This window comes from Toxorhynchites rutilus, chromosome 3 (assembly GCF_029784135.1).
Source record: "Toxorhynchites rutilus septentrionalis strain SRP chromosome 3, ASM2978413v1, whole genome shotgun sequence".
NCBI lineage: Eukaryota > Metazoa > Arthropoda > Insecta > Diptera > Culicidae > Toxorhynchites > Toxorhynchites rutilus.
Genome location: NC_073746.1, coordinates 156,682,758 through 156,697,498, shown reverse-complemented (window position 1 = coordinate 156,697,498; position 14,741 = coordinate 156,682,758). Strand labels below are relative to the sequence as shown.

Below are 14,741 nucleotides of genomic sequence, written 5' to 3'. Positions count from 1 at the left end.
GACTAATTTTCAATTTTCAGGTCTATGCAAAAAGTTTACTGTGCAATTCTTTCTCGCACAGAGGTCTAATTTGATCAAAAATGTGAGATATCTTAGATTCAGAGTTTTAGAGCCATAGAAAATTATGCCATTAAAACAATTAAAACATTTTAAAATGCATTTTTTTTGGAAAAACCGACGGAAACAGTTTATGTATTCATTTAAACCTCACTTTGCTCGTGGTGTTTCGACATCTTGGAGGATTTGGCCACAATGTCGTTTGACAACTGTGCTGAGGCACTTCCCCCTTGGATTTTAACAAATAATTTCAAATCGAATGGCGTTCATAGTTTCTGTAGCGAGACGATGACAAACTTTTGTTTTGTTCGCATTATTTGCGAAAAAATACGATTTCTGTCACCACTATATTTACACATTTGACAGTGGAAAAAATAGTTAATTTCAGTACTGTTCGAATTGTCTGATTGTTAACTATTAATTGTTGTGTAAACTGATCACATATTTTAAAATTAGTTTAGTTTATAACAAAATCTGTATGAAATCTGCATGGGCATCCAATAATCTGTAATCAGCATATACAGATTTTTGATCAAAAAACATGCTGAAAATCTGTATCATTACAGAAAAATCTGTATAGGATAAGTGTACCAATTATGGAGGACATATGTCACCAACTTGCAGAAATTGGCGAATAAATACTCTATTTTAGTTCAAAAGTATACAAAAGTATACTTTCTCTAGCAGTTTGAACTCTGTTTTTGAAGATTCTCACTGATATTTGGATGATGAATTGACTAAATTATATGAAAAACATTTTTGAAAATGTCACTTTCATGTGCCCATTATGGTAATAGTGTTCCCGGAGTTTCGTAATAAGTGTACTTATTATGGTAATAGTCAGTGTCACATGGAAAAAGTGTTAATAGGATTCAAATAATATTTCAATAATAATTTTTAAATAAAACTATGCCTCTAAATCTTATTCCTAGTATGCAATACTATGTCGCTGATTCTACACTCGACAAAAATTATTGGAACGTAGCGCGAAGTCGAAGTTTTTGAGTGATTTTACAAACGTTGTAACATCATTTTAAAGCTTCATTTGAAACATCAAGTTTTGAGATGTAATACTCGTGTGCTTCTATCTTTTTGTGTGTAGGTATAGTAGATAACAATACTGGAAAGAAAAAACTTGATTTTTTCTGGTTCTTCAAAGATTTTGTAGATTAATACTATAAATAATCAACATATAAATAAGGAGTTTTCAGTCTGTGCAGCATTATAGCTGAAGACGTAGTATAATAAATAAATAAATAGATAAATAAACACAATGTTTTATGAACCAAGTCAATAGTAAATCCAATTAACTATATCAATCAGCATTTGATTCCAAGAACGCTCCTGTAGGTCATTTTACTATAGGAAAAAAATTTGATTGAATGAAAAATTTCGCTTTTTATAATGAATACTTTTCAATAAAGCCATTATTTCCAAATCAGAAGGCAGTTTTGAAAATTTCAATAAATTCTGTACAAGACTCATTATTTGTTATTCATTATTCGGCAACTTTTGCCCATTTTTTTGCTTTTGCTTTGATCGATTGACTTTCTCTTACGATAACCAGGGCCTTCCAGACAAATTTTGTGCCACGTAATTTCAATATGTAAAGAATTTCCGGTACCCGGCCGGATATCAAATAATCACCGGATAGGAAGGATATCGAATATTTACCGTTTATCGATATCGTTTTATCTCTAGATTAGACTGTTGTTATGTGCTTCCCGGTTGTAAAATAACTCACTGCTCCTCGTTGCTAGGCCTCTCTGCTAGCAGACAGGAGAATCACAAAGACGGCCAGATTTCGATATGGCGATAATTGACATGTAGATGTAAAATTGCACCAATTATGGTAATAAAAAAATACAACTTTATTTCGATATAATCGTATATATTGGTCGAATCACAACGTCAAGAAGGTTATAATGTATGCGTCTACACTGTAATTGCATCAAAACAGCCACTTCACAGCATAAAAATCCCATCATTTTGATCGCATATTCCTTAGCAAAATACTTAGAGGCAAGTATCAATGGGATACATTATTTTCAAACTAAATTTTTCAACAAAAGAACAGTGTTTCGCATGGAATCAAGTACCAAAATTGACAAAGAAGAGATTTCTAAAGCCTTTCAATATAAGATATGTTTTCTAAACTCACTCGTATAACCATAATAAGTAGTATTGCTGATAGGTACTTCTACCCTATGTGGCAACACTGGCGTCAGGGATGAAATTGACGGAAAATTTAAGAAAAGCAAAGTTCAACAAAACCATGTATAAACATCATACAATTTATTATGAGAAAACTTTTTTTATGATTTATTTTGTTGTTTTGATACGACTTAAGCAAACCATAAATAAGAACAATGTATTTAAAATGAAAATAAATCTTTCTTTCCATTTTTCCGTTAGTTTTTTGATACAAATTTTTATTTTGTTTTATTGCTTTTCAGAAAATTTTACAGGGTCGAATGTGGCAACCCTGGTCATTCTTATAACAGGATGGTCCACGTAACACAACATATGGAGCATCTTGAATATTCCAAATAAGAACTTGTGTTATTTTATAGGGATCGATATTTAGACCCCGTCACCCCCCAAAATCAATTTTCGTTTCTGTCGACCCCTGGGAAACCGAAATCGACCCCGGGGGGATATCGGTTTGAGAAACCCTGGTTTACATCATGGCGTTACCAGAACAAACGCGTCGCGAATTGATCCTGAACGCTCCCTTGTACGATTCGCTCGGTATTTTCGTCCTGAAACTATGTGGAGCTCATCTGACCGTCGACAGGAAAACCCGGAAGCGACAGAAAAGCAAACACAGCTGATTCTAAAACTCATTCGAAAGTGGTGGCTCTTTTCAAACGAAAATGGCAAGCGTTTCACAATACTATGTTCAGAAATCAAAAAAGAGGGCTGGTTTGAATAATAAGACATTCCAATTAGTAAAATAAAGTACCATTTGAGAAGTAGTTTGTTCCTATCAACCAAAATTGAAAGAGTAGCAGCGAGATGAGAGTAACAGAAACGTTCTAAATAATGTACTTTTTGAATGGGGGTCAGTTGATGGCAAACAGTTTCTGATCAAGAAAATGGAGCACTTTCCGCCATCAAACGTTGCACCAGTCATCTCAGTAATCTCGTCTTAACCCTTTGCGGTCGAAATCAATTTTTTCGAAATGAAAGAGAAACTTTTATCTTTCCACGTTAATCATATTTTGTTTATATCGAATACCGTTAACTATTATTCATAGGTAACATTAGACATTAAAATTCGTTGAGAAAAGTTCAATTCATCGTGATAGATGTATAGAAATATTTCCTATCAATTGATGTAAACACCTTTGCGATATACAGAGTCTTCCAGATTAAACGCTCACGCAACAAATTTTAATAACTTCTACAACAGTGAATCGATTTTTATTTTTAAAAAACGAAAATAAAGCTTATTTTAGGACATTTTCGATGTGACCACCCCTTTTTTTCGATAACGCGTTTTAAACGGTGAACAAAATTATTCATGCACAACTTTAACATTAAGACTTTGATGCTGTTAAAAATCCGAGTTATTTCTTCTTTAAGTTTTCAAGCGTGTGTGATTTGAAGAATTTCAATAATTCATTACGCTCAATCAAGAAGGCTCCAAATCGTCGGCGATGATGATGGTCCCGCCTCCTTCCCCTACAGAGATTTGAGCAAGACGAGTTATCTAAAAGATATTTTTTTTCTCAGCATTGAAATAAGTTAAGCAAAAAAAACGAGCTTTATTTACAGATATAAGTTCAAAAAATTGGAATGTCAAAAGACAAGCCAATACTCAGTCTTGTGCGCCACAGAGCCTATACGGTCCCGACAAGGCCCTTGCAGCCAAATGGTCCACCAAGACTCAAGTCCAACTGACAGCCTTGTTTTGGGTTAACATGAATATCCCCATCCAGAGAAATCGAGAAACTTTCCTTCACGAAAAATTTCTACAAACAAAACTTTTAAATTTTCATGCTTCATATCTGCACCACGCGCGCGACGCTCAAACTTTTGTAGACTACTTTTTTTTAACTATCACAATATAAAAACATCAAAATAAAAATAAAAATAGTCCATCGTCACCAAGATCATGACAGACATAATAGAGATAAATAAAAAATAGAGAAGAAAAAAAAAATAATCTAAAATTGTCTACACATTATAATCCGTTCAATAGAAACTTCGTCAGATACTTTTCGTCATAAAGAAAAATAAATTATTCAGCTGTAATGAAAACACAACTTTCACGTATGAAATACAGCTTCTCTTAAATTCTTCTAATGATATTGCACGTTTAATATGTCTTAGCATCGAGTTGAAAACATTTATTCGAACAAATTTTTTGAAGTGTTCTTAATTCATTCGCGTTTCTAGTGTTATAACTATGAATATCGAGGTAGCAAACCGTTAATTTCTTTAAAAATGAACACCATGTTTAAATATACAATTCTTTGCTTCACGGATAATCATTGCAAAGCGTCCAGCATTGAAGATGAGGAAGTGAACCTATTCCATTTTAGTATTAATCGCATTATTTTATTCTGCAAACGCTGTAATCTCGATATTTGTGTTCCATTGGCTAGAAATAGAAAGGAAGAACAAAAGTCCAAATGAGGAGAGATGATTGATTTGTATAGCTGTATAGCAAATAGTTAAATCGTTTTTCAATCGGCATAAGATTTCATACTTCTTGGCAATTTTCTTGATGACACTGTCAATGTGAGTGTTGAACTTAAGTTTGTCATCAACAATCACGCCGAGATATTTAATCTCCCGAACGCGGTCAATAGTCTCATAATCAATAACAATAGATATGTTCTCATTTATTCGATTTCGCGAGATTATCATGTGTGTCGTTTTACTTATTTTTTTTTTTTTTTTTTCCAAAATATATTTTTTATTAAGGCACATGTGGCGTTAGCCTGACGGGGCCGGGAGTCTAATATTTTGACAATTTTTGTCTTACAACTATGTTAGTAATATGTAACCGATTACTCGCGGTTGGCTCGAGGCTAGTATTACAAGTGTTCTCATAATTGGTATGTTGCAGTCTTCGATGCTCTATACGTGTGCCCGACACGGGCTACTTCCTATTGGGATGCAGCTGACCATTAATCAGCAACGCTCCCTAGTCTGTACCCCATATCTTGCGTGGTGCGTCTTTCTCGACTCGAGGAATCCAGGATAGAATGGTCACTAGCCGGCGCAATCATCAGTTCGTGTAGAGTTGTCATGAGCGGTACAACCTTTGGCTCTTATTGAATGATCAGTGGACTGCACAACCTTCGGCCCGTGCATCTGTAAAGAGTGTGTGTATGTATTGCCGCGACTATGTAAAAGTTTATCGATCGGATAGGAGGGATATGTCGTTTTACTTATGTTCAATTTTAATTGCTTATACTTCAAACATCTACTTAGAAAAGGCAACGTAACAAACGTAAACAACGTGACAACGTAACAACGTAAACAACGTAAATAAATGCGTTCTGTTCGGAACACGAACGACGATTTAAATATTTGGATATTGTTTATACAAAAATACTAAAATTGTGGTTCAAATGGGGATGGAGGTGAAAAACAATCGATTGTACAGGGTGCGGCAGCATACCGTTCCGAATCATATTTCGGACGCTTAAGGCATATGATGCAGAAAACAGATATAAACTTTATGCACAGGTATTATTTGGTAGATATTTTTGATAAATTAGATCAATATGCTTTTAAGCTTTCTAGTGTAGTACCTATTTGATTGAAAACATAAGAAAATCATCGAATAAAATGCTTTTCAAATGAGGCGAATAAGAATCAAACTTCGGACACTAAATCAAATTTCGGACAGATTGAATTCAAATTTCGGACACTTTATTTTGTAATGTCATGAACGAAGATTACATTACACTTGATTATATTTTATAGTCAACTGCAAAACACTTACCAAGCAATCACAGTAAACTGTTAACGATGATGCGACCTGATGAAACACGGGATAAATTTAAATATTTGTGAACGGGTAAATTCTACGTGCTCACGCTAAACAAACGTCAAACACAAACGATAATGAGTGGTGCTGTTGATCTTTTTCCTACTATGTAATAATTCAAATGTTATTCTCAAATGAAGTGATAGTGAAACCAAGGGGTTACTCTAATGAAGCTATTGTGATTCCAAATTTATAGTTATATCATCAGTGCATGAAGCATTTCATGATATTAGAAAAAAGTGTCCGAAATATGATGTTGTCCGAAATATGATTCAGAACGGTAACTTCCTTTTTTAAAATGCGCGCCACTCAGTTAGTTGATGTCATAGCGGAGCGCTAGTGGTCTCGTTCAAGAGGGGATACTGTAAAGTTTTGTCCCGACATGGTTCAGTCGCCATCATGCGTTGGAATAGTGAGGAGCGTGCTTTTGCCGTTGAGGTTTACTTTTCAAACGGATGTTCGGTTATTGCAACACAGCGTGCATTTCGGAATCGCTTTAATTTAGCCCCGTTGGCTCCCGTCCCAGACCGCAAATCAATTGTTACATGGGTCACTACATTCAGACAAACTGCAAGTGCGACAAAAGGAAGAACAGGAGTTCCTCGGCCCGTTCGATCACCTGAGAACATTGAAGCAGTGAGAGCGTTAATGTTGCGATCGCCACGGCGTTCTGCGCGCAAACACGCATCTGCCCTTGGACTGTCCGATCGTTCTGTGAGAAGAATTCTTCGTGATGATCTTCATTTTCATCCCTATAAGATGGCGATAGTGCAGGAACTTTCAGAACGTGACTTCAATTCTCGGATGAACGCGTATGAGCTTCTTCTTGATTTCGTTCCCGAGGGTGCTATTGGTTTTTTGAGCGTTGAAGCCCATTTTCATTTGTGTGGGTCGGTTAACAAGATTTGAAGACCAACATCCAAGAATAAATTGCCAACATAACATCTGCTATGCTAACAAGAGTCATGACAAACGCCAGAAATCGGTTTACGCAATGTATGGAGAATGGGGGACGTCACCTAACAGATTTGATCTGAAATTTGAAACAAATAAATAAAAACTTTAGACATGTACCTACATTATAAAAAAATAAATAAATATTTTCCGATGCATACAATAGTTTTTTTTGAGTTTTGAAAAAAGGGAGTTATGCTGCCGCACCCTGTATTTTTATTGTGTTTTTATATGTATTTTTAGCAGCCCAACTAAAAAAATGTACAAATAAAAATTATTCAGATTTTTTTTTCTGTGTAGGGCCACCCTAATCGGTATCAAATATATAGCAATCGATACCCTAGCGATATCATATATAGATTACGACCTATTCTCATGCCTACCAAGTTTTTTGTGTATAATTTTAGAATCAACGGTCGAGCCGTTTCGGAGGAGTTCGACCACGAACATCGTGACACGAGATTTATATATAGAGAAAAGATATAGTTTATATATATATATATAGTTAAGAATTCGGCTCCTTTAAACTTATGTAACTGAGCCTGTAAACTTATAAATTAAAATAAAAATTTATAAAATTACTAGCTGACCCGGCAAACGTTGTTCTACCATATATACATTATTTCTAGTGAACATTTTTGTTTAATAAAAAATAATACATTAATTATTAAGCGTGTTTGGATGTTTTAACGATCTATACATAGTAGATCTAAGAGCTAATGATAGAGATAATTTTTGTTTTTAAAGCGTGCTGATTCCACCCGAAAATCCATTAAATTTTCCACTTTACAAAAATGGAACCCGAAGCTCGATGTTTTCTATGTCGAGGTTGCCACATTTGAACAACTCGATTGGACTTGAGTTGAGCGGATTACAGCATGCAAGATTGCGATCCGTATGGGTAATTCTGACTGGAACGGATTGGAGAATACGGGTGAGCAGTAGATCAGTAGGCATATTTGGAGTTTCCGAGGAAAACTATTTCCTCGGGCGTATTTTGTTGACTAACCAAACTAAAAAAGAATGAATCGAATCGCTTCCGCCATTCAACCGAACACATCCAGTAACGTGTGGGACTGAAGACGTGTAATGTTGGAATGAAGCTCAATAAAAACTTCCTTATACTTTGAACATACGCACTGTAATGTCATGATAATACATTGCGTTTTGACCTGGCAATAGCAAAGGCTGTGTCGGCTTTGTTCATGAAATCAATATGAAACCATGAAAATCAATTCATGGGTTAGGTTTGATTGAATAAACCAATTGTGGAATGCGAGGTGTGGCACCGTCGGCATAATTTTTGGAAAAAAATTACCTGGTTCCTATGGTATTTTTTTCATGATGCAATTGTGTTCCAATAAAAGCACGAGGATTCTATTCACTCCAACTACGTTTTGAGCCCATTCACTAAATGTATCGGAGTACCCGATGGCACAGCTTCAATTTTTGCAGGAGTGAAATTTTGTAATCCCGCAAATACCAATCTTTCCGCATAACCCTCCATGAAGTGGATGGACACAGCTCCAATTGTTAAGCACGATGCCGAATGGAATCATTAGATCCTATTGATTGGCGTGTGTTAACAGTATTCTATTGTCCGAATATTTAAGGTAAAACGGTATTCGGGTCATTTTATGATAAAACTCATGTTTCTGACTTCAGATATTTTGATCAATATCGGTATATATTATCTTTTATTTCTTAGATCCACTTAAAGATCCACGGATATGTGGGCGGCCCCAGTGTAAAGGTATAGGAACTCTATTTTACGATATATTACTTCATCTCAAAGATCATCTTTCAGCAGAATTGAACAACAAATTCAAGTATAAAAACCACACGCTTTACAAATATGACTACGCTATGTACGTCAAAACTGAGTTCTCCGGAAGCGGAGAGAATTCATCCGAGCTCCATCTGATCGCCGCTGTCCAGATAGAATTCACCAAACCATGCCAGGGTTTGCTAAAGCTGAACTCAATCGAAGTTAGAGATCGACCCCTGCCAGTTGTACCCGAGCAAGACTTTGAATACGGTGCGGATTACGAGGAACCCCCACCCGATGTTGGTCAGCATCCCAAAAGTGAAACGATAGCGGACGAGCTGACGCGTTTCGAGCTGAAATTTGCATTCCACGATGGTATTGTTAGTGAGATATGCTACGAAACGGATGAACCGGTGTGGACATTAAATCTGAAACGAGGCATCCTGTCATCGTTCCAAAACAGTATGCCGCGGTTCGATATAGACTATCACACTACCGAGACGGACGTTTCCGGAGTTTGCGATGTGGCATACACAATCAGTGGAACCAATGACACGAAGCTGATGATTACCAAAACGAAGGATATTACATCTTGTAAGAAGCGGTATAAAACCAATTCGTTCATTCAAACAGTTCCGTATGATTTCAGACCGGTAAGAAAAGGAACGTTTTAGTTCATCATCAGTGTTCATTTTGAATCTTTTTCAGGATTACGTTGCTTGGCCACTTCTGAACTCCACCAGTTACTGTAGCGTATGTTTAACGAAAATTGAAGGTTCCTTTCTGTTTGACATAACGCACTTTTAATTACAGATTTCTGTAGACGACTTCATATACAGTGAGGTCGAGTGTTTCGAACGGCATCAGCTTGTGCCGTTCTCGAATCAAAATGCAGGTGCGGTGACGAAAGTCTACAGTAGACTTGCCTTTGCCGATACGGAATCGTATTCACCCGAAGAGCATAATGACGACGAATATGAGATTCAGAAGCGTTCCACACTTATCTACGATCATACACCATCGGCTCGGGACAGCCATGATGAAATAAAAGCATCACGTGAGATACTGAAGGAACTCTGTCGATCCGGTTTTCCAGATATTAGGCGCAATTTCCCCGACGTGTTCTTAAATTTTCTTTCCACTACTAGGGTTCTCTCCTTCACGGCTCTTTCACAGCTGCTGTACCGGTCGAAGAGCATATGTGATAATGGAAGGTGAATAGTTTATGATCATTGTAACATGCATATATTGATTTATTATTTTCGTGCAAAGGAATCACGTTTTAGATAGTCTTCCGTACATTGGAAGTCCCGCTTCGGTAACCCTTATGAAGGATCAAATTGTGAAACAGCAGATTCCGAATGATTTAGCGAGGCAATGGTTAGATTCGTTTGCGTGTCTCACCAGGTAATCTTTTATGCAATTTTTTGTTACAACAATTATGACATCATGATCTTGCAGACCCAACGAAGAAGTTCTCGAAGCTATGTTGGAGCTAGTTGAACATGGAAAGAATATTGGCGAGAAAGAGTTTATTCTCGCTGCCACATCTGTGGCTCACACATTCTGTACCGTCCATGTAGATTGCACAAACAGCGAAGGTATCCAAGCGATTGTCCATCTCCTGGAAACCGACCTGATTGAACAGCTGGCTTCTACGGCTGAGCTAACCAGGCGTCAGCGAGAAAATATACTCGTTATATTGAAAGGACTAGGGAATATGGGAGTGATCAACGCAGAATATTACCACGTCCTACGAAAAATCATCGAAAACGAAGCACTACCCAATGAGATCAGGCTTCAGGCTGTTTATGCGTTCCGAAGACACGACTGCATCCGAACTAGGGATTACTTCCTGAAACTGTATTCAAACTTTGAAAATGACATCGAAATCCGAATAGCCGCGTACCAGCAATCAATGCGATGTCCGGACTATCTCTCTATCAAACTTATCAAATACATGCTAAAAATTGAGGAGGTAAACCAGGTCGGATCGTACGTTTGGTCTCATTTGAGCAATCTGGCAAAAAGCGCTTCGCCGGTGCAGGTGGAAGCGCAAGGTCTTCTGGCAGACAATGATATTGGCAAGCGATTCCAGATGGATATCCGGAAGTTCTCGCGAAACTATGAACACACATTATTTTTCGATGACTACAACTTTGGTGTTGCGACGGATGCCAATTTGATCTTCAGTACGGATTCGTACCTACCGAAAACAGCTTCACTGAACCTAACCGCGGACGTATTCGGTGAATCTGTGAACTTTTTGGAACTCAATGCACGCACCGAAGGATTCGAATATTTGGTTGAATCGATATTTGGTCCCACGGGACCATTGAATTCGAAGAAAATCAAGGAATATACCGCAACTGTTTCTTCATTGTTCAACTCGGAATCAGAAGAGGACGAACAAGCCGGATACGATCCAACTGGACACATGCGAACGAGACGGGAGTCGGGTGATAGTGGAGAATATACATTTGAAGAAGATGAAATTAGAACCAGAGAAAAACGCGAGGACACAAGAAGTCCAGTCATTATATCTAGGGACATCCATGAGCAAATCGACGACATGGGTTACAAAATGAGGACTGATTTCAAAGACCCCCATGCATCGCTTGGGATCAAAATTTTCGGCAACGATCTTAAATACTACACGATTGAAGGATTCGCCGAAACAATGATGGCTGCTGAGAAAATAAATCCTCTCGCCAAACTGAGACAACTTCTTTCAGGAAAGGAAATTTCGTACACGAAATCCGGAGTAATTTTGGACACGTCTTACGATGTCCCGCTCAGTGTCGGATTGCCGTTAGCGCTAAGCGTAGTTGGTGCATCATCTGTTGATCTCCGAATGGCAGGATCATTCAAAGCAGCGGATGTTTTCAGTCCCAAGCGCCACATTGATGTTGAAGGCAAAATCAAGCCAAGTATTTCGGTCGATATCACAGCGACTATGAAAACGGACTTTATTCACACGGCCACTGGAATAAAAGTCAAGAGCAATCTGTACTCCAGTTCCGCACTTGAAGCCAAGCTCAAGGTGAGAGGAGATCGTCTTGCTTCACTTCAATTTTCGTTACCACAAGATCACAACGAGATCTTCAGTGTTCGATCGGAAATGCTAGTGTTCCACGATTCCAAAGAAATCCACCAGAAGGGAATCGAACGTCGCTATTCGAACTCGACCTGCACGTGGCCGGTCATCGATCGAGCGATTGGTCTCAAGCTCTGCGCAGACTACAGTTTGCCAGATGTTAGCAACAATACAGAAGTCCCTAGCTTGATCCTGAGTGGTCCCGTCAATATGGACATAAGTCTGCAGAAGGCAGATCCCACGGCTAAAGTTTTTCTCTTTCAGTACGCTTGGGACAGCCAACAGAACTCCTCAAGCGGCTCGATAATTTTCGAAACACCAAATTCTCAGATACCGAGAATTTTCATTGCGAATATCTCGGCGGACCCTGAAGGGTACAGCGTTTCGATGGGTTTCCGAAATGGGGACACTTCACATTCGGCGATTGGTATTTATAAAAACAACAAAGATCAGCGATGGCTGGATATGTCTTTGAATGTGAATGATCGAAAGTATCTGGCACTCGAGATGGGTTATAACAAAACGGAAATCAAGTACGGTATGATATACAGCCCTACCCTGTTTCTGTCGGTCAACAACGATCGGATAGCCGGGATGGCTGGTCAGATTAAAATGACAGACAAGAAAGGCATCAAACAGTGGGATTACAGTCTCCAGTTCGAAACGAAACGAGTTCAGACGAAAATCTTGGGTTATATCCAACAAACACAGGCCTCAATTACGAGTAAGCTTTCAATGGATTATAGGGTGAGTATGGATTTTTTTTATTACATTTGAATGCTATTAGATAGATGTACCAGTGAGTTTAAGCATCAGAGTTTTAAAAAAACTAAAATTGTTCTATTTTTTTGGTGAATTTACGTGATGGTTCGTAGGTGTATGATGTTAAGATGTAAAAATTCTCATATACCATTAGAATGTTGACATTTATATAGATAATTGGGAACTGTGTCATGTTACATTACCCCGTCCATAAACCTTGGTGGCCTTTTGGAGTTCCGGATGATTTCTAACCAGCTGCTCTTTCTACGACGTTCTAAATAGAAGGCTGCTGATCGTCGGATAAATCCTGTTGCAGTGCGTACGAGCACCTGATGTACTCTTCCGTTTTTGCCACGTTCCGTTGTCCGAGTAGAATTCTCGTGGGGTAAAATGGCGAGCCACAAAACGACAAAATGCCATGATGCAGAATTCCGAACTGGGAGAATGCACCACTTTCATGTGCACTGCCAGGCATGTGAACAGCACAATCCACCGTTTTGCGAGACTTCGACCAACTCTTATAAATACCGGTCCGAAGTAGTGAATCCCATCGAATGTAATCTTTTCCGCCATCAATTTAGGCCACAGAATCTCAAATCGATGACGCTCACGTTCGCGACTACACTTCCCGATTTGCATGACAATGATACCAGTCAATGAAGTGTAATTGGATGATTTATCGACAAAATTGCGGGAAATTTAGCTTATTTTGGTATTTGAGGAACAACACCGATTCTGTCACGCATCCTCAAGATCCCACGATCGTCCATGTCTTATAAATAGAGCTGAATCTGGACACATTACGATGTCGTTTTTTCGGATGGTCCCTGTAACCATTGACAATTCTTCCACAGTACTTCATCAGCTCGCTTCAATTCGTCCTGAATGAGAATTTCCAGTTGCAAACTCTCATGCCTGTTCATTCGGCAACAGTTATTCACGTAGCGGAACACGAAGGCTACGGTTTGTTGAATCCTAGTCTATGAGTTGAACCGGGATATATCGATTGAGATATTCAATCATTTGCGGTGTTTTGGCCATGAACCTTCTCCTTCGTATAGAAAACTCACAGAAGATTCTCTGTCTAAAGCTGTGGTCCGCTGTTCCACTTCGTTGCTTGATCGATGACGCTTCGTGGGAATCCAACTCCACTCCATTTGATCCGTGTTTGTCAAGATTTCATCTATGCGGACGGCTATAAACTAATTGTACAGGCAATGAACAGAGCAAATCCATAAGAGAATGGATATTTATCACAACAACCCAGTTTCAAAGTAAAATCCATTTTCCTTGAATGCTTCTGTATATACTCCACCCATGCGGCATTTGGCAGCGATGGGATCATTCGGACCCCTTTCCCCAAGACTGAGCGGACCGGAAAACTACGCAAATGGGGAAATCGTTGAGTTAATTCGCGTTACCTCAGCGTTTGACACGGAAGGAGTAACTCGTGTTTGATCGAATAGCTTTTCCCTTAGATATTGACTTGTACCACCATTGATTTTAGTTAGATCGTTTCAATGTTGCCGCTCCACTGAAGCGTGAGAGTTTCTTTTCGTCCTGAAATGCCTAACTTGTCGGCAACCGAGTTTTTCGGAAGCTTAAACGAGGATCCTTCGTCGATAAAGGCGAACACCACCAGTGAAACATGCTTCCCAGAGAGAACTATCGGTCATATTCGGTAGAGAGGTCAAGTGATTTCATCTTTCGATTTTACAGCCTCGCCATGATCGACATGGGCATTTGTCATGACTATTAACATAATAAGGACCACAAATAAAATCTGTAAGACAACCGCCTGAGACCGCACGTTTTGGGGTACATTTGTTCGGATTCCACGAATCGGATCCTTCCCTTCGGTGTTGATGAGACGAAGGCGAGCCATCGGTAGGTCTTATTAGATTCTTGGCAGACCAAGGATGTAACCACCAAATGTAGAAAACACGGGTTATTTCGTGCTCCATCCGTAACAAACGGAACGCGAAACACGAGAAAACTCGTGAGCGGTCCTTAATATGTTAATACACGGTTCACGCAGTCCTTTTCGCTGGACTAACTTCCACCGCTCGTCAACCCGTCAACTCGATGCTCAT

The 14,741-nt window shown here is 38.6% G+C and overlaps 1 protein-coding gene across 3 annotated transcripts in view; it reads left to right on the top strand.

The window, feature by feature from the left end:
- Nucleotides 1-14,741, top strand: part of LOC129776937 (uncharacterized) — a 48,193-nt gene that overhangs the window by 10,242 nt on the left and 23,210 nt on the right. For 2 of the 3 annotated variants that reach the window (XM_055782890.1, XM_055782891.1), the window contains exons 3-8: nt 8,730-8,774; nt 8,829-9,442; nt 9,498-9,542; nt 9,603-10,003; nt 10,062-10,196; nt 10,251-12,633. In XM_055782890.1, coding sequence (XP_055638865.1) covers nt 8,730-8,774; nt 8,829-9,442; nt 9,498-9,542; nt 9,603-10,003; nt 10,062-10,196; nt 10,251-12,633 — 3,623 coding nt within the window. The remainder of the gene's footprint in view (nt 1-8,729; nt 8,775-8,828; nt 9,443-9,497; nt 9,543-9,602; nt 10,004-10,061; nt 10,197-10,250; nt 12,634-14,741) is intronic. The other variant, XM_055782892.1, reaches the window with a different exon arrangement.